The sequence below is a fragment of the Haliotis cracherodii genome, unplaced genomic scaffold, assembly GCF_022045235.1.
Source record: "Haliotis cracherodii isolate W230 unplaced genomic scaffold, xgHalCrac1.p SCAF_12, whole genome shotgun sequence".
Lineage (NCBI taxonomy): Eukaryota > Metazoa > Mollusca > Gastropoda > Lepetellida > Haliotidae > Haliotis > Haliotis cracherodii.
In genome coordinates this window covers 20,884,735-20,906,758 of record NW_027266267.1, presented here as the reverse complement: position 1 = coordinate 20,906,758, position 22,024 = coordinate 20,884,735, and the positions used below count along the sequence as shown (strand labels likewise).

The following is a 22,024-nucleotide window of genomic DNA, read 5'->3' as shown; positions in this document are numbered from 1 at the left end:
TGATATATAGATATATAAAACTAGTAGCTGTTTTCATTAGCCTTGCTTGATTATCTTTTGTACTCTCTTGATCTTTTAGAATTTTAGTGGACTTGTCCATAAAGTGTTTTTCAGTATTTTTGTCAGGTTCTTTCACTTCCACAATAAGTCGTAGACGGAGTCTCCACTTTGACCCCCTTCTACATCGAATTCTAGATCACCGAATCTGTCATCTAACATAATGACAGGATTATCACCATTCATGACCAACTCGTGTTATTCCGGGACAAGCCGAATAGCGACTCGTGCCCCTATCGTGGCCATTTTTTGCGACCGGGTTCTGTCTTAGCGCAAACAGGCATACCTAAAATAATTGTCAACTCGTTGCGTAATGGTTCACATATATTTCCCTATATATTATATATATTTCAGATGCAATTCAAAGCACATCGGGACATCCGGAATTATACAGTATGATTGAACACATTTTACTGTGTCTTGGGTATATTTTTAGATGCAAGACATATGTAAAATCAAAATTATTTCTGAGGGATTCTTTGGCGAAGAACTTGAAATCATACGTGCATTCTGATTGGTTTGTCGTTTTTTGCAGGTTACGGAAAGGGGCGAGTGGTGACGAATGGATAATGATAGTGTATTACTTTTAAGTCGTATACGACCTTCGACCTTCGCGAGTTGAATGATACAGGTCCATTGGAACGAAATGTAAAACGGGTGTACATCTAGTTTTTGAATTTGATAAAATACATGTAAGTATGTTAAATATGATTATAAAACGAATTTCTTTAAATGTGACGTTAGCCAGCTGAGACTGTACATGTGGACATGTGGACATTCTGGCGCTCGGCATTAAGGGGCTAAAACTGGTCGGCTTGGAGTCAGTATACTGTGTCTGAGTGGGGTATTCATGTTAAACTGCGGCATGGTATCTCAGTGAGCTAGCACTATAAATCGGTTAAACCAAATTTCACCTCACCACCTCATTGTTCAAGCTGGAATGTACAGAAAATGATATGAAACAATTTTCTGTGTTTGGATGTTATCCGTTCAGCGTTCTCAGATACAGTGATATAAGTTGGTTGGTTTGTTGTTTAACGCCGCACTCCAGCAATATTCCAGCTATATGACGGTGGTCTGTAAATAATCGAGTCTAGACCAGACCATCCAGTGATTAATATCATGAGCATCGATCCGCGCAATTGGGATCGATGACATGCATCAACCAAGTCAGCGAGCCTGGCCACCCGATCCCGTTAGTCGCCTTTTACGACAAGCATAGACTCACCTTTTGGGGCAAATATGGGTTGCTGAAGACCTATTCTACCCCGTGTCAAGGGATTATAAGGCATCTGTATACTTCAAAGCCAAAGACCTGTTAAAGGGAACTACCACGTATCGTGTGTCAGGGGACGTTTAAAACCAGGGAAAGAAGAAATAAACTAGAGAAAAAGGTCAAACTTCATTTTTGAAGAATGGCTATTTATTTAAAAATAGTGAAAAGTTATATTTTGATGATCAGACAGAACAACTTATGAAGGTAAGGAAGGAAAGAGATTATGTGAAGTCGCTGCCAAGTAATCTTTCATCTGACACACGTTACGGAGCCTTATAACGAGGAGGCCCTGACCCAGAAATAACTTCACCAGATGACGTCAACACGAAATGCACGGGCACTTCTCAAGCAGAGCAACCCACTTCTGTGTTGTGTTGGAATGTGAACTGTTCATACTCTAAGATAAACAATGATGACTTCCTTGACTTTGTGTGTAAGCAGAATATTATCTGTTTAACCGAAACGTGGGCAAAATGTTAATATGACCTCAAGTTGTTTTTTCCTGATTTCGTTTCATTTCAGTCAGTTCGACCTGGAGAGAAGAAGGAAGGTCGATACAGTGGAGATGTCGCGGTGTATGTTAGTGATAAACTTTCATCGTATTTTTCAAGGATACATGACGAATGGGTTGACTGTGTTTTTGTTGTATCCAATGATGTATCCTTTACTGGTAGAAGGTTAATAGTGGGATGAGGGGCGGTCGGGTAGCCTAGTGGTTAAAGCGTTCGCTCGTCACGCCGCACATCCGGGTTCGATTCCCGACATGGGCACAATGTGTGAAGCCCATTTTTGGTGTCCCCCGCCGTGATATTGCTGGAATATTGCTAAAAGCGGCGTAAAACCACACTCACTCACTCACTAATAGTGGGATGTGTGTACTTGAAACATGAAACATTGGGCTATAATGAGGGTATTGAAGTTTTAGAAAATGTTCTTGCAGTGCACATGAACGAAATCCCGGAAAGTGACTACATCTTGTGTGGGGATTTTAATAGTAGAACTATGCAGTTGACCATCTACCAATGGATGATATTGTGTACGATCAGTATGACAGCCCTGTAGAGCGAAAGAACAAGGACCAAGTCGTTAACAATTACGGGAAAGATTTCTTAGACGTTTGTAAGACGTTTGGTTTATATTTACTAAATGGCAGGTTTTCTGATGAAGGGGATTATATCTATGTTGGAGCAACAGGTGTTAGCTCACTAGATTATATTTGTGGGTCAGCATCCATTTACAAGTATGTAGAGGACTCGCACTGAGTCAGACCATCTTCCCATATTTGCTTCATTCTCATCATTGTTTAATGTAGTAGACACTCTAGAATAGGATTACAGCCTAGGTGATGACAGGTGTAGATATGTATGGAACGCGAACAAGAGTGAAGACTATATGAATAATTTTGAAAGTGAATTAGTGTAAGAAATGTTAAATTAATTTATTACCTCTGTGGAAATTGATGTTGATAAGGCCGCAGAGAAGTTACAGCATATAATACAATACTGTTGAAGGAATATGAAAGTGAAGAGGTCCAAATATATAGGCTTTAAGAAACAACCAGAATGGTTTGATGAAGAGTGTGAACACTTGAAGAGAGAAAAGTATAAACTCTTAAATAGGTTCAGAAAGTTGTCTTCTTCGGAAAACTATGACTTATACAAGAACATTAGAAACAAATTTAAATCTTTATTTAAACAAAAAACAGACTCATTTTAAGCATTGTATTACAAAGGCAATATTTAATGCTGCGAATGATAGCAACTGTACAACATTTTGGAGACTTGTTAAACGTTATATCACCTCACGCTCGCAGGACTCTAGCATCGCACCCGCAACATGGGTAGATTATTTTAAAGAATTACTTAATCCAGTGTCAATAGGGGATGAGTATTTCTCAACTGAAGTTACGAGTAGTGAGTTTCTTCAACATTATAATGATAGCTTATGCCCAGACTGTCAAAATCAAGATGATATTTTATCGTGTGATTTTATCGAACAAGATGTTGTAAACGCTCTTCACCATTTAAAGTGTGGAAAATCACCTGCTGCTGATGGACTCCCACCAGAATTTTACAAATCTGTTGAAAATGTATCAACTCCATATCTTGTCATTTTGTTTAATGCAGTGTTGACCAGTGGACATTACCCAAAATTATGGCCACTGCATAAAAAAAAGGTAGTAAAGGTGATCCTAATAACTTTCGTTGTATTCACTTCTCAATATAATGGTTAAAATGTTTTCTTATGTTCTGAATAAAAGACTACAATGTTTCTTAGACTACCAATTGGTGAATGCCAAGGGGGTTTAAGAAAGATCATTCAACTATTGATGACATTTTCATTTAGCAAGCTATTATACAAAAGTATATCATTCGCAAAAAAAGGAAAAGTATATTGCGCTTTTATTGATTTTCGAAAAGCATTTGATATCATGGTTGATAGGAGTAAGTTAATGTATATTTTATTGCAAAATGGTATTCATGGCAAGTTTTTATGTATTGTCCAGAGTATGTATAATCATGTTAAAGCAACTGTAACATACGATTATGGCAAGAAATTTACTGAGTATTTTGATAGTTCATGTGGGGTAAGACAAGGTTGTACTCTTAGTCCAGTACTGTTTTCTTTGTTTATCAACGAATTAGTTATATGTTTGGAAAGTAAATTCCAGGATGGTGTTTTTTCCTCAGAGGAAATGTTAAATATAATTGCCCTGTTGTTTGCCGACGATTACTACTTGTTGCAGACAGTGTATTAAAATTACAAAAACGTCTTGATGAATTATATTCATACTCTCATAAATGGGATATGGATATTGATACTGAAAAGAGTAAAGTTATTGTGTTTAAAATGGGAGGACCCTTGTCAATAAATGAGAAATGGTATTATAACGGTGAACGTATGAATACGGTTAACGCCTATAAATATTTGGGACTTGTTTTCACTCCCAAATTAATTTGGACTAAGGCCTGTAAAATTGTATGTGAGCAAGCAAGCAAAGCACGTTGGTCAGTAAAATCGTTAATAAGACGTTATGACATTTCGGTAATGGAAGCATTATTTATATTTGGTAAAAAAATTGTTCAGATATTAATGTAAGGTGCTGAGATTTGGTGATACCAAAAATTGAATACGATTGAAATTGTTCCCAGCAAATTTTGTAAATTTTTACTTCACACGGGCTACAGAACTGCAAATGCAGTAGCCTATGGTGAATGTGGCAGGTATCCACTTCATACTATTTATCATGTAAAATGCATTAAATATTGGTTTAAGATTTTGCAAATGTGTCCAAACAGATACCCATACCAGTGTTATAAAATGTTATTATCCATTGCTGACAGAAAACGTCCTAACTGGGCATCGCATATCAGACTTTTGCTAAGTCATTATGGTTTTGGGGATGTATGGGCTACACAAGGCGTTGGCAATGCAGAATTATTTGTACATATGTTCAGCAAAAGAGTTAAAGATTGTTTGTTTCAAGACTGGCATGCGTCTCTAGGCAGCAAGACCCTCTCATTCTATAAACTGCATAAATCTTATGAAATCTTGTGAAAGATATTTATCAAATATTAAGCATTGTGAATATAGAAGGCTTATAACCACATTTATATGTAGACAGAATACATTTTGTATACAACCTACACGTAGGGGTGTTGCTAATATTGAGGATGATGCCGTCTTATGTAAACACTGTCATGCAATTGAGGATGAACTTCATGTTATATACAACTGAATAAAATAGTCCTATTTTTTCCATAGGTATATCTGTATAAGATTTTGTAAGATAAACATGCTGTCAATTATCGAATATTCGGGTCTGAATCCTGCTTGTTCTTCACTTATCCTATTTTGAGAAAATGCCAAAGTGTTCCATCTATTATTTAAATAGTAGTATAAACATGTATTGATAATATTCCTCCATAATTTCTTGTGTCAAAATTTAGATTATTTATCATGGATGGGAGATATTATACTTAAAAACCGATTCTTTTGAGAAGCTCATCAGAATAAATGCATTATTTAATAAGCTGGTAAGAAATTCTTTCAAAATTTCAAAAGTACATTTCAACATTTATGCAACAATCATGTCCAGGTGGTTTACCATTTGAAAGTTTTTTAATACGGTTTACATCTTCCTGCACAGATCTTTCTTTATCTTACATATAAATAAATTCTACTACTATTGTTATCATAGAAAACATATATTCTATTTTCGTCTAATGCATCTTAAAATAATCAAACCATTGCTGCTCAAACAATGGATCATAAATATATTGAAGCTTATTATGATTACTAGATTTCATATATTTCCAGATTTGAGTGGATTTATTCTGACAGGATATCAACTTGTCTTGCTGTTGCGTTTGATACCCAAAGCATTTCTTTATTCTTAAACAATCACTTATGTGTTATATAAACAATTTTCTCCCATTATGTTTAGAGACATTTCTCTAATAACTTTGATTTCTTCCAAACTCACTGTCCTTCCAAAGAACATAACTGTAGGTGATACGCTTTGGCCATTGACACATAATCCAGTACACTGTCTTGAGTGGTTTATTTTATAACTTCAGCATAGATTGATGAATACATTTTTGATTCAGTCTTGAATCATTGACAGATATTTTGTATTATGTCTTTCCTTAACTGGCCCTTTAATTGTAAGGCCTATTGTTGACAGGTACAAGCTATAATAAAAACAAGTGGGAAATATTACAACTTGTAACTAAGGTAGTAAGTACATGTACATGTTATTTCAACATTATTTTCCGGATTTTAAACGAAACATCTGTGATACACACTTCAACCTTCTCAACATGCAATTTACCATTTTACACCATTTACATTTGTTATAGCATTGGTAGTTATGATTTACATGTTGTTCCTTATATATATTGTTAATACTTACAAATTTTATGGGCCATTTACACCCTACACAAGTACATGTTATTCTGCTTACGTCCACGTGCTTGTCCATGCACTCACTATAACCCGGATGATTAACCAGGACAAACCAAAAAATTAGAGAAATTAAATGAAGCTCTCATAAAAGAACTAAAAGGACTTATCCTCACAAGTGGTAGCCTACAATAACAAATATGTCTTCTGGAATACAACCATATTCTTTTCTTTTTACCAGCAACTTACAGGATAATATCATTTAACAATTACTTTGCTAAATAAAATTATTTTCAAATGTTTAGTGAATCATATAATCTACATTGCAAGTTGATCATCAACATAACGACAATTGAAGATGTGTATGCCAACTTTTCAACATAAATCTACAAAAAGTCCGAATTTGTTGAATATTTCATTATTCTTATTTTTTCTGTAACGATAGAAGATATCACTGTCATATGTATAACTACACATAAAAACTGAACATTGTCATAGCATATAAAAACTAAAAGATTTCTCGTTCTGGCATCAAAATATCTTGCCAAAAGTATTATATGATTTGAAAACTGTACTTTTCATTTCTTGCAAATATTTCATGATAATACTTAAACCAATTTTTCAAACAGATTATCATCAGTTGGGGATCCATCCAGTGAAATATAAACAAAGCACATGGCAATATCTGGCATCATAGTTGGTGTGACAAGCAGCAACTACAACGTTCTTAATGTGTTTATATATTTGTCAGATTAAATAATTCTGGACAAGTGTTTCTCTCACAAACACAGATATTCCACGCCCAAAATTATTATTCTTTGATCACTTGGTAAAGAATACTTCATGTCAAAATAACCAACATTCATATACAACACTGCTTAACAATAAATTACACTGTAACATAACAATATTGATGATAAACCTCTAATCATATGTGTCTAACATATGCATACAGTAGCTCAGGACAGGTAATCCAGCAATATTTGCTTAATACGTCACTTGGTGTGTGAACAACGATTTGAACAATGAGACAATTCATCCCTTTGTTATGAATTTGTTGATATCACAATATGACTCGCGAAGAAATGTCAGCTACAGTCATTTTACCATTCATGTAAACTTTAAAGATAAAAAGACCGCCAATGTACCCCCATTTTGTGCGTCATAGACTTCAATGGATGTGCTTGTCCAATAAAGTGCATACCATCCAATCCATTTATGTTTCACTTCCATGTCCACCTGTTCCTTATCATTGCAACACCTGATGATGATATAAAACGTTTTTTCACACAAAGCAAAGGCAACTGTACCATCACTATTCCATTTTATGATCTTAGGCATCTGCACCAGTCCTTTAACATCCATCCTCCCATCCAGTACAAGTGCACCTTCACCAACATCAATACTGTACTTCTGTACAGCTCCACTGTCGCCTTGACGGAGATATACACCCATTCCGAACTTCCCGTTGCATGCAAATATACATGAGAGCACTGTGGCAGGAATATTTCTGTGAAAACGAGCATATATAAACCATATATCAATTGTGGCATGATAGTTCCTGAAAATACATCGTGAGTTGCACGTTAATACAGTAAAATGAGTATAGACGTAACTATACTAATGATCACCACGTTCAATGACCAATGCTACATCGAACACAGAAGGATGTTTCCCCCTTCTGTTTTTGAATGTGGGATGACATGTTTTGACAGATATGAATTTGGTCTCTGCTTGATTGCATTTTGGAGTATGATGAATCTTTGAGACATGGATTTGCTGGACCCTGCAATGTACCCCTTTGTATGGATTAACAGTTGTTGCTTCCTTGGGCGCTACAATTGTAATGGCCATTTCGGCTGTTTTCATTAACATTTAATGTGATGTACTGCTTTTCGGGGCATGTAAATGTAGGTTCCATTGGCAGCAACTACGTACTCGAACAATTTACTGGTATTTATTGGTAATCTACGTAATAATTGGCTTATTGCTTCGGGATGCCTTTTTCTCAGACCTCCTGTTGATTTGGCCCTAGAATATGATATAATTGTGAACCTCAGGTTGTCACTGCTAGGTACACACTTTGACTTCACCAGTGGACTAAACGTATATTACATATGTCCACTTGGGAGAGGTTGGGGTCTATGCCGGGGCTCATTGACAAGTTATTTGGATTGTTAAAGCCCACTTTGTTAATCTCAATCTGGTGGAGACCTATGTATTTTAAGGAGACATTGCCAATGATGAACTTGTTATTCATAAAAACAGGTGATTAATTACATCTCACAATAAAACTTGGTCAGAATGTGTTATTTCCAGTAGCATTGTCAGTGTATCAATGAGCTAAAATAAACATGAACGTTGTTAGACATACTTTGTTATTTCCTTTTCCCTTTCCAGCACAAGACGACGTGGATTCTTGACGTCCCGGTAAGAACGCAGGTACATCACATATGTAGAGCCACGCTTTACCTTTCCGAATATGTATATGCAGGATAAATCATCATTTGTCATGCACATTCCTGTGTCAATTGTACTCCATTCAATGTTAAGGAAAGGAAGAGTGATTATATGCCACGGGGCAGTATTCTTCAGTGATCTTCCTTTGAGCGTGAGCATTTTCACCATATAATGTGACCATTTGGTAGTGAGAGCGTAGAAATAATTAACAGATGAGGGACCCCAAGCCAACGATAGTATCTTGTAAGTCTGTCGAATTGCAGTTGTCTTCCAACCGCCTTTCAAGGCTGTAATATAGCATATCAAATGTTGTAATGTGCAAGGACACATGTTTCACCGTAAATTCTACTTTATATGGTTTAAACATTTTTATTTCAAAAGAAATCTGGATCGGTAAACAAGCAAAACTTGCTTATGTAAATACCTCTCCAGGTAATAACTTTACAACAGCTGGTTTTATATCAGATTATATGTAAAATAGTGCTAAACAAACATACTAAATGCACAAATGAAATATATGAAGCCAATACAAGTGGTGTCTGTGAAATAAGATATAGCAGTTTTCCATTACTACATGCATAAAATTAAGCTACTCGAATCTTTTGCTTTTGACAATGAAATCGTGAACTGATTTAAGAATAGTTATGTTTGTAGAATTGCTAACTGAACTATTGCCATGTAATACCGTTTTTAAATCATACCCATGTGTGTAGAAGTACATAGTGTTTCTGATATTATGGTATTTTTGACAGGTATAGAAAAAGTGAATTGCGTCTTCAAAGTGATACCCACAAGTGCAGTCTGATATGTCTGATACATGTCGTCTAAACTTATCAGCGTTTAGGTCACTGCAGCCGAGCGACAGTGGATAATATGGCATGATCTATTCTACTTTATATTGCGTGTGGGATGTGGTAGGGGTGTGGATGTGGGTATAAGTGGCAGCATTTGGAGATGTTGTTTGTTACCTTTCATTTCCCAAATTGAAATAATATAATAGCCCAGAAATCTGTACCTAAAAGAACTGCATGTAACTGTGCGTGAACAACAGACAATCAACAAGTGGTACACAATCAACAAATTCTAGTTTATAAATCAGAGCAAATTCCTGCACTGAACGTATATGGCAGTAAACAGTAGGTGTAGTACAATATCCAATGGCAATAAAAAAATATGATGGCAGTATCAAATACAAAAATACAGTGGTGATTGCAAAAGTCAGTGATAATAATGTGTATTCACCCATAGGCGACTGTGGTCAAATTTCCGAGAAGGACCAGGCAGGGAATCCGTTATGATGAGCGATCTTCAGCGATCATCAGCGATGAACATACGTGTGAGTGAGACCAAATGTGCCAGCGATACGTAAATATGCTCCCGTCTTCTTATAAACAACCCACCTAGCTGCTGGAAATATCCAGAACCTTCAAGACAATGCCGCTAGGCTCCAGACAAAGCTGACGACAACTAGGGTATCAGTATACCACAATCAGCAGACCGACGTGCAGAAACACGCAAACCAATGCTGTACACGAAGACCTCGCATGACATATAGACATGAGGACATGGCCCTACTACGGCTTTGGTTTCGGTTATGGGGCATCTCCTGTTCTGAAGCGCCAGTGGTTCCCCAATAGACAGTCTTTTAATGGGAACAGTGAGAAATCGACTGAAATCGGCGGGAATGAAGTCCAGAAGGTTAATCGCCCGCCCTTTGCCGAACATCATCAGAGAATTGTTTTTGGCCTGGAGAGCTACGGACTTTGCGGCAACTTTCAATGAGGAATGGCTGCAGTTGCCGATTCAGCAGATAAGACGACTTACTAAAGGGATGAGACGTAGGCTGGAAGCTATCATCCGGACACGTGGTGGGTTTATACGCTATTGGTGACTTGTGTCATGAATGTTATCTTTGGACTGTGTGAGATGTAAACATGAGATGACCCTTTAAATATAGCGATACCCATGCATCACGTGACACAGTAAGCCAATAAGCGCCGTGTATGTTGTAACGGGTCGTCCGTGCACATCAGACTGGTCTTGTCTTGTGTAGCCGAGCAGATTCACCGACGGTCCGCAAGATGACGTGGGGTCAATACATGACGTCGAACAGGTCTTCGTCTTCATTCCCTCAGTCTGTTGCTTACCGTTAGATCTGATATTCTGCATACCCCAGGGATCTATGTGGTTGTAGACGGCTGTGGTAGTGCGGTCTCGGAGGTGTCGGAGCCGGATGTATCGATCTTGTGCTTGGGTTGTAACTTTTGGTCTTCCTGACCTTTGTCTGTCGTCAACTCTGTTTGTGTTGTTGTATCGGGTCCACAGTGCGGAGATTGTCTGTCTGGATACGCCAAAGTGCCTGGCCACTTCTTGCTGAGTTGCTCCAGCTTGTAATCTCCCAATGGCGTTGTTCCGTTGAGCTGAATTCAGTCTTGGCATTCTGTCACCGCCTCTACTGCCGTTATAAGGACTGTATGTTTTTATACCCATTCATAAGGGGGGGGGGGGGGGGGGGGGGGGGCTGCATGGCTAAATGCAGGATCCTGTGCTGCACGTTTTTTACAGGCGGTTGCGTTTGGATGAAGCTGTAAAATTGATCCCCAAACGCTACGTTTATGTGCTTTGCATGTGTCTGTGAAATAAGATATAGCAGTTTTCCATTACTACATGCATAAAATTAAGCTACTCGAATCTTTTGCTTTTGACAATGAAATCGTGAACTGATTTAAGAATTGTCATGTTTGTAGAACTTCTAACTGAACTATTGCCATGTAATACCGTTTTTAAATCATACCCATGTGTGTAGAAGTACATAGTGCTTCTGATATTATGGTATTTTTGACAGGTATAGAAAAAGTGAGGGGGGGGGGGGGGGGGGGGGGGCTGCATGGCTAAATGCAGGATCCTGTGCTGCACGTTTTTTACCGGCGGTTGCGTTTGGATGAAGCTGTAAAATTGATCCCCAAACGCTACGTTTATGTGCTTTGCATGTGTTTTCGCGAATTATAGACACATCATCTTTCTGTTTGACTTAGTAGGTTCTCATTTAATGTAATTATTTTAGATATTTGGCAAAAAGTGGTTTTACATCTATGTCAAGTGTCTTTGTTTGAAGAGTATATATGAATCGAAATGGTCGAAGGGCAAACAACAGGTTGTTAGTTATTTGCTACTACAATTAGAATCTAACCTATAATTAATTAGTTCACTGTTTTAAGCAAAAGGTGCCTGGAGGATCTCGACACGCACACATAACCTATACAGTGTTACACATAGCCTATCCAATGTTGCAAAGGCAAGTCAAGAATATATAAACACGAACGTGAAATAGGACTGATATGTTTAGCCAGCTGCTTGACTTACATATCTTCTCTGAATTAAAATTGATTCCTAAACAAGTTTACTACTGTTTGTATATCACAGTGTATGCATTAACACAGAAACGTTTCACGCATAAAAATCAACAAACTGCCACAATTATTTTGCCACATTTTTAAATGCAATGTGTTTTTTGTCTGTTAACATCAGAAAAATATAAGAAACACGTCAAATTGATAGATGAAAATGAATCGAAATTTGGAATTTCTCTATTGTTAAAAATAGTGGTTGGCTTGCAAGTGCAAATCATGTCACGCCTCATTAGTCTGCAGGGTGGTCTATTGTAGTCATCATGTCAAAGAAGCATCAACATTGCTCTGTTTTGAGACTGTCCACTTGTCGTAGACTATATTACTGAGAACAAAAATTTATTTTCCTCCTGCCAACAATTCTTGATCTTTGAATGTTGCCATTATACTTACACAATCTCCAGTTTGTGGTATGGAAACTGGCAACATTAAGGTTGAATGGGACGAGTTGCTCGCCCCTGGTGTGTACACAATATATGTCTACAGCACCCACGTCGAGTACAAGGGCAACCAGCGACATTAGATTGGGTATGCATAAATTAAATCATGGTCCTTTTGGAATGAAATACTTAGATAGTTGATGATTTTCGAGCTTAGACTCTAAAGACATTGATCATATGAAAGAACAACTAAATGAGGTTCATAGGAAATGCTTTAGAGATGACTGAAGACTCCATTAAGAAAAATATATGGAACAAAGCAAAAAAATATGAACTCTGATGTTGATGCACTTTGGAATTGTTTAGTCAGAGGGACAAAGCAGTGTTTCATGGTGTTCCAGAACCAGAGAGTGAAACTCATGAAGAATGTGAAGATACCCTACTTACTCTCCTCAACACACGTGTCGAACGAATTATGGAAAACCGGGATAAAGTTATGGCAGACCAAATAGGATCGAAAGGAAGTGGGAATGAAAGCAAACTGCGCCCCCATATCGTTTGCATGTTTTGAAAACAAGATTTGGACACTCAGTCAACGCCAGTTTCGTAAAGGGAACATTGGCATCTCAGGCGATCTGACAATTACTCAGACTATTGCAGAAATGCGAAGTCATGGGTTTTTTTTCAAATTTCAAGAACGTCCCACCACGTCGGAAACCTCTGGTAAAAGGAAAACACTGACGGCAACCTGATGATCTAGGTCAAAGGTAAATAATGACGAACCCAAGGAACTGTGTGAGGGAGATGGAACGGCCTCCACTGAGAAGTATCAATGACGGAGGTTATGGCCCAAAGAAACCTCGTACACCAATCTTTAACAATTCCTTATTAGATGAGCATGCACTTACACATTATATTAAAGTTTTAACCTAGAAAAGTAATTGTATATTATCTAAATTCGATGACATGGGTTTTCTAAAATATCTCTCTGACTTTGACACATGGTGTTTACTGTAAACATTCTGTCGCTTCTGTCAGCTTTTTTCATATTCACTGTAAACGAGCAAAGCACCAAACACATATATACATTATACAATATGTATATTATGCATACAAAAGGGATATGATGTTGTAAACTCCATGTAATTTATTTCGCATTGTACTATTGGCATTGTATTCCTTGTGTATTGGACAAAGGCCTCTATGCAATAAACTATTTTTTATATATTTTGACTTTGACAGGTTAAGGTTAAAGTACCCTTTACAATCTAAGTTGTAATTCCAGTTTTGCTAGGCATTATTTTAAATGAGGAGATTAAGACTACCGTGTTCACTTTTTTGTTAACTAAGACGGAAATAATAGTGAGGTGTACACACAGTCTCAGCCAGATCTACCAGTGATTCAAGTAAAACATACCCGAAAATATAAGTAAAAATGATACATATTCCAATTGTAAGTTATGTCAGTTGAAGCTTTTACTATAACTTAAAATGATACGTGATAACCATACGTGTGAAACAGTTTGACCCAGTCACCGTTGAGACTTCTCGCGGTCAAGCTATTATGTTGATGTATTACATGAAACTACTTGCAACAAATGACAAGTGAGACATTTATGATATGATATGTACCCATTCTCTATATGTTTCAAAACGCCTATAGCAATAACCTGACAATGATTACTGTAAATAACGACGATGTAGGCCCACTATAGATACCCCTTATTTATGTGTTTGAAATTAAAATAATAGGTATCTCCTCAAAACACAGTAGGCTTATCTCTTTAATGAGTTGTCGTGGCCATCTCCTCTAATTTAAGTTGATGTAATTCAAACAAGAAATTAATAATTCACTCATGATATCATGGAACAAATCAGTTAGTATCACTATTCAATGATAAATCTGAGCTGATAAAGATAATGACCTCGACATTTAGAAAGATATCCTCTGTTATGTTTAATTCATATATATTATTTGAATTCGAATAATTTTCCAAGATGGATTAACGATTAAATATATAATGATAATCTGAAGTCCTTAAACAAACTGTATTTTAGAAGAATGTAATGTACTGGTTGATGAGTCCTGTGTATCAGATATTTGTATTTGTATTAGTTATGAAAGGCAGGTCTTACATCGTAGCTCTCACTATTTGTTGATAATTCCAAAAATAGAAACACTATTCTATCTTGATGCTATAACACAGAGTATACAATAATTATAATTGGTCAATAAGAGGTTTCAAATCAAAATAACATATCACCCAGAAAATAGACGAGATGAATGCTGGTAATGCTTTAATCTCTGTATTGACAATTCCAAAAGATTATCCCTTCAACACGCCACTGTGCCCTTGTTCTGTTCTGCCAACAGGCCAAAGCCGAGACTCATCAACATATCTGATTGCACTGGCCCAGGCTGACTGGGAAGTACCGTGTGAGTGTCGCATGGAAAACTGACTTACAGGGAGAATCCCTCTACGGTCAGCCTGGGCCAGTGCAATCAGATTTGTTGATTAGTCTCGGCTTTGGCCTGTTGGCAGAACAGAACAAGGGCACAGTGGCGTGTTGAAGGGATAATCTTTTGGGATTGTCAATACAGAGAAATACATGAAACTAGCAACTGTTATAGTTCAAGTAGGAATTGGCGTCTACTGCATCTGCACGTCAATACATCTAGAATTAAAGGCAACAAACCCATTTCTCTGCCAAAGTCGATTTTACGGTTCAGACTATATCATCAGCATCTGTTTATGAATCACTATCAAATAGTGATGATACCACGTGTTTATGAAGAGGCGAGCCTATCCCCGCCCCACCGGTGGCACCCCTAACAAACACATGCAAAGGCATGTCAATTGCTCACTTTGAGAACATGAGAACATATGGTACAAGTCGGCAATGTTATCAAACTTAATTTTGTCACTGATGAAAAATTGTGAAATGTAGACACCAAGGGCTGTAGCTGCAGGAATATTGCTCGACATAAAGTAGAAGTTGACTATCGGTAAGTTGAAATCCTCCCTCTTGTCATACAGTTTTGTGGAGAGTGTTTGTTCACACTTAATCTAAATATGAAACAGATGAATCGGTCTAAATGGTCTCATTTATTTCTAGTTCAGGTGGGTTAATCAGTGGAATGGATTTAGCTGTTTGGTGATTATTGAACGGTATCAGATCATCGATAAAGCTAAACTTCTTGGCCAACTTACTTTGCAAATCCAAGTCGAAAATTTGATTTATATGAATGAGAGCCACTAAATTATGTAGACCGAATGTTTACATGTGCATACAAAATGTCTATTTACGACTATCCAAAGAGAATATTTGACTTCTAAAAGTTAAGAGAAAAACATGAATCATAACTTATGTCACACAAGTACAGTATAACCTTACATGGAACCAATTCAATGAGGGGTCCTCTTTCTCCTTGTTGAATTGCTTGTAAAAATCTGATATTTCAACCCCAGTGTGGTAAATATATACTTTCTGCTGTACACAAAGGAAGTGAGATGTTTCGCATGACTATTGAAGAGAATTGCAGTTGAATCTCAGCCTACTAATGTGTGTGGAGACCTTGTATGACGTGTTTGAGTTTATCCAAAACACTTGAAATTATCTTGTATTTGTGAATATTCAAAAGTCGATTTTGTACCATGCAATGTGTATGACATGACACGTTAGATTAACCCTAATATCTACATTTGACCTCGAAATTAAGTTTGATATTGTATCTAACGTTTGGATAATATAAGTTATTGAAATGGTTCATCATTAACCATGGCGCTGTGGTTAGCTGACAAAAAAATATGAAATTATACTCAGTTAAAATGTATATTTCGGAGATATGATTATTGAAATCAGTTTGCACAGTTTAAAATGGGTTCCTGATCCGAAACGCATCTCACCCTCACAAACGTAAACTTTACACATTTTCTGTTCGCTTTGTTGTTTACCTCTTTATATTTGAAAATGTCAGGATATTTTAGATGACAATGTGTACCTTTCTATCAGGTATTAATGTGCAAAATATTGTTTCAAATGTCCCTTGTTTAATGAAGCACCGGTCGTTTGAAATCCCCCATCGTCTTTACAGTCCTTGATCTTAAATCCAGCAGGTTGGGCTAAGAATGAGTGAGTTGGGTTTCACGCTGCTTTTCACAGTTTTCCAGTTAGATCACGGCGCGTCAGCTTAATGTGGGAGGAAAGGCCGAAGTGATGGATGTTTTAGACGTGTACCACTTCGGTGAAACCCACGAGCACGGGTATGGTGCTGACAAACCTAGAAACATAATCGGGGCTAACTAGGATTCGACCTCACAGTCATAGGTTTTGGCGTGCCCAAATGTCAGTTCAGTATTTTCACCTACATTTTCTTGGGTTTTAAGCCCTCGAGCTGGTACAACAAATTACCTTTTTGTGTCACGTTGGGTAATCTTGGATTTCTTCCTGGTTGTGTGAACATTTTGCCTTGCCTTTGTAAGTTGTCTTGTAGGTCTGGAAAGAAAATGAGAGCTGGATATTTAGCTTTGGTCAGCTGTATACTAGGACTGACAGATTACTTGTGTATCATTCGTGACCAACTCGTGTTATTCCGGGACAAGCCAAATCTAGATGCCTTTTTTGGTGTTATACAGTATATCTTCAGATGTATGGCATATGTAAAATCAAAAAAGTTATTCCTGAGGGATTCTCTGACTGAAGTACTACAGATATACGCGCATTGATTGGTTGGACGTCTTTCCGCAAATAACATTCATCGATAGGGGACGAGTCTCCTTGCAGGTTACGAAAAGGAGCGAGTGGTGACAAATGACTTGCGTATATTCGCCTGTTCGACATAATCACGCTGTGTGTGACCAGCTGTTAATTGTCCTTAATGTTTTAGCTGAGTTATTGCTTAGTGTTAAAAAATCGCCAGTCTATTAGCTGGTTTATCATTGTTTGTTTGTCATAATACATTCGGTCTGTCTATTCATATTTTTTTCGTATTTACGTGCGTATTCACCCCCGCTTTGAAAAAAACTTTTGACATTTACAAGTCCGATCAGTTGCTGGGTGCACTGTTACTCTAACGTAGGAGGGGTAATCATCATTCAAGCAGTGTGATAGATTGGAATATCTTTCAGAAAACATTAGCACGAAACATCATATTTAGACAAACGTTATGCGCAGAGAAATTCATATTATGCACACACCATTATGGACACACTTTGTTTCACCACTTCGAGACTTAATGCAGGTGCTTCCTTGCTGACAATCGGAATAGGGAACCTGTGAAATCAAAGGAGAAGTTTGCTGTAACGTCCGCTTAAAGCAACATTTATATTGTCTGTCACATATATGTGGATGGAATGCTCAAAGTGATGTAGGTCGGATATGTTCCCTACTATAGTGAAAGACACGAACACGGTATGGTGCAAGCGGACCAAGGATCAAACTCGCAACAACCTGATCCTGGCAGCAAAGGGCAGGCAATTCTTCGAAGCGAGTTGTGACCCGTAGTCCACGTGACCAGTGAAAATTGCACAACCCATCTCCGTGTCAATGGCACAAATAGCCGGACAGTTAGACATAAAGGAAAAGTTGAAAAATGCATAATTTGATTTATAACAAGTAAGTCTTGTAGATGTTTTGTCACAATAATAACTTGTGTTTTCAACAAACTGCAGATGGTTTATTTTTTATAACACTGAGTTGTTTAAATACTATTCCGTGGTAAAGTAGGGTACCAATGATCCTCCCTGTCAATTTTACCCCTTTTCAAGTGGTTGAGATTACAATAAAGAATCCATTTTAAGTTTATCTTAGGTTAAAACTAATAGATTTATGCCCTTACCAAACTTGTTTTCTTCCAACAAATCCAATCGTCGTCACTCTGTGAATTCTTGGGTTTACCAGGCGGCACATTCTGTGATGCCCTGCTGAGCCTGCAGATTGGCGCCTTGGAGTGGAATCTTACATAATTACAACTGGCAAGCTGTAGACATTCAGTTAAGCACATCAAAATCCCATATGGCTTCAATTCATCAAGAGGAGTGTCACTTGTACATTCCTGTTCTCGAGTATATTTTCCGAATACATTCATATCATTCATCACATCCGTCTTGTACATTGACACCCATGTCAAGGTAAAACAGAGCCAATATACTTGAGGCATCATTGTTGAACAACAACGTTTCAACAGCTTGAACTCTTTGATACCGACACTGTTAGTAGCAGACTGTAAAACGATATTCCTGCCTAATCTTCTCGGAGACTATATCTCCTTGTACTGAATGTAAGAGGTTAGCGTTAAATGAAACAAGCATCTGATCTGACAAATGAATACGCGGAACATCCGTGCAGTCGATAACAATAGCAGGGGTGGAAGGTTTGCTGGTTGGTCAGTGATATGAACAACGACAGTGCAGTATGGCGCGTTTATTCATCATTATCATTAAAACCTCATCATCGTTTGGTGAATGCAAGTAGGGTGTAAATTCCACTGCCTCATCTTCTTTGTCATCAGCACTGTTTTGCACGCCACCACAGTTACAGTTCAGTGAAAGTGGATTCAGTCAATGATCGCATTGACGATTTTAAGAGTTGAGTTTATTGAACAGTATGCCTTAATATTCACACTGATAGCAAATTTAAATTGAATGTTAAATTATCCCTTTTAATACTTATTAAATATTAATATTACTTATTAAGTTGTGTTCCAATGAGAGATTGTGTGGTGTTGTCTACTCACCGTGATATTGATCAGGACTGATATCAGTTAATGTCAAAACAACCACCATGTTCAGACATGTCATAATTTAAAGATTAAGCATATTAGGTAAATGAAACTAAACAGACAATTAACCATGACAAAGATAGCTTTAACTGAGTCTTTAACATATACATTAGTATGTGAAATAACAATTACGTTTGTCCTGTGTAACTGAATATTACAATCACAATTACAATGCATAAATTAACGGAAATACTTATCTACAACAATTGCTTTGGGACGAGGGACCTTCCCTGTGTGTTAGATAGGCAGCATTTATGAGGGACACATGATATTTCACTGGACACGTGAAATACCTCTATATCTGAGATAAGACTAAACACTGAGAGCAAACATTAATAATAGAGACAGTCTGATGCACGTGAAATAAACTGAACACAAGACCAAACATTAACATCGAGACATAGTGGTATATATGAGAAAGACTTGAAAGTTAAGACCAAACATTTTTAACAGAGACGGGACACGTGTGGCTCTGTCCTGCGATTTGCTGTGCAGAGTTGCGTCCCTTGGGCACGCCAGAAACCCACAAACGTTTCAAACACGTTACAATACTTTATGGGCAGTCGTGAACAGCAACCTCCTCATGGTGAGTGCTGGGTAACGCTAATAGCTCTTCCCCCGTGTGGACCCGGGGTAGAATGTGTCCTCAGCACCCAATTGCTGGTCGTAAAAGGCGACCAAAATGAGCAGCCCGTTTGCCGTGGGTTACGTCCCTGTGTCTGCGGAGGACGGGAGTCTGGTAGTTAAGGGCACTGGTTATTGGAACTGTGTTCAATTGCCGAACACAGTACTTTGACCCTTACGGCTGGTCATGCCAAGCCCTGTGCGTAATATTCTATATGCACACCTGTGTTATATTTTAATGTATATTTTGGTCTTGGTCATGCATTACTTGTATGAATTCATAATTTTGGATACAATAAATTGTCTAAAGTCTTATGACCTCTGTATGTCTCCACTTTCTTTTCATGGACTGAGCCAGCCTGACACACTACATCTGGTAGATAAATATAGCTATTCAAGTCATATTTGCTGGAGTATAACATCCCTGTATCCCTGGTGTTTGCATGCTTGAAATCCGCTACAACACTGTCCTTGTTAACGATCCATGGTGGGTGGGGAGCAGGCATGCTGTCAACCCAACAACCTGGTTCAATTCGCAAGGACAATCAACAACGTTTTGAAGATGATGATTCAGGGAACATTCCTAACAAATATCATTCATGGACCCGATTCCTGGTAATCGAGGCTGCTGACAAACTACCTTTAAAATTGAATCCGTTTGCTATTTTAAAAGACGGACATGTTGAGAAGTGAATAATGTCACTCGTCGCCATAGTGGTTCTATACTTGAGGAGTGTGTGAAGAAACAACAATCTCTAAATCTCTTGTCGATCAGTCACTTTGCCAATGTTGAGGTTGTTGTTTCAGCACACAAGACTCTAAACTCAAGTCGAGGCAGTGTTCATGACAGAGCTCGATGCCTTTCTGACATGCCCGAAAAAGAAATTGTTTCAGAATTGAAGGATCAAGCAGTAACAGCTGTGAAACATTTCACCAAAAAGGTCGATGGTGTTATCACTCCCCTGAACACCTATCTCTTCACATGTGATCGACCAAATATTCCTCATTCAATTAAAGCTGGTTTTTATAATATCGGAGTGGAGGTGTATGTCCCAAATCCACGCCAATGTTGTACTTGCCAAAACTTTGGCCATGGTTCCAAATCCTGTGATCAACCTAAGGTTTGCCAGCGTTGTGTAGGTAAACATGACAGCAATGAATGTAGGGAAGACGTCAAGTGTGCAAACTGTAATGGCCAACATGAAGCCTGGTCAAAGTCCTGTCCTCTATGGAAAACTGAATCCCAGATATTAAAACTGAAACATCACCACAATATTTCATATATGAAAGCCAAACAGCCAAGTAGCTAATCAGTTGGCATTAACTTTAACGTATTCGGCTGCAGTGTCTCGTTCTGTTGTCACTTCATCAATAGAATGAGTTGACATGGGTTCCCTTTGTTCAACCAGTTGAAACAACATCTATCATTCAGCCAAACAAATCAGATTGTCAGCCCAGTACATTCTCTTTAGAATCACAGACTGATTCACAATCTCAGACAGAAAGAAAAAAGCTAAATAGACAACATCTTAGGACATACCCTCCTTCAGAGGTGGCTGTCCATAACTCCTTTGGACCTTGGGAACCTATGGAGTTCATCTTCTTCAGGCTCGGGTGTGAGGACACCTATTGAGCCACCATGACTCAAACGCCTCATATGATTCAGTGGAATTGCAGAGGACTCAGGAAATATTTTAATGATATACAATTGCTTGTTAAGGACTTTACACCATCAGCACTGTGTCTCCAAGAATATCTTAAGCACAACGATGTATTTGATTTAAGGCAATACAATTGCTATCATTCCTTTACACCTCTAGGTGATAATGCTACTGGAGGTTCTACTATATTGATCAGGCAAGGCATCATCCGTAGCACTGTTCTCCTCAATACAAATCTTCAAGCTGTAGCTGTCCGACTTACATTGCATATTGCACTTACTTTGTGCTCCTGGTATATTCCTCCTTCGAATACTCTTCAGCAGGCTGATCTTCAGAATCTCTATGATCAGTTACCAATTCAAAGCCCTGTATCATCATGGGCGATTTAAATGGGCATAACGCTCTATAGGGAAGTCCAAATACAAACTTGTGCTTGAAGACTTTATTTCTGACAACAATCTCTGCATATTTAA

General features: G+C 37.8%; 2 protein-coding genes across 2 annotated transcripts in view; both read right to left on the bottom strand.

The window, feature by feature from the left end:
* LOC139457167 (ankyrin repeat domain-containing protein 17-like) overlaps window positions 1–22,024 on the bottom strand; it is an 89,282-nt gene that overhangs the window by 5,792 nt on the left and 61,466 nt on the right. The gene's annotated exons all lie outside the window — the stretch shown is intronic.
* The window catches only part of LOC139457996 (uncharacterized), a 33,841-nt gene continuing 19,165 nt past the window's right edge, over window positions 7,349–22,024 (bottom strand). Inside the window, exons 2-3 of the mRNA XM_071239318.1 lie at window positions 8,613–8,985; window positions 7,349–7,748 (exon numbers count right to left, since the gene is read on the bottom strand). Coding sequence (XP_071095419.1) covers window positions 7,349–7,748; window positions 8,613–8,985 — 773 coding nt within the window. The remainder of the gene's footprint in view (window positions 7,749–8,612; window positions 8,986–22,024) is intronic.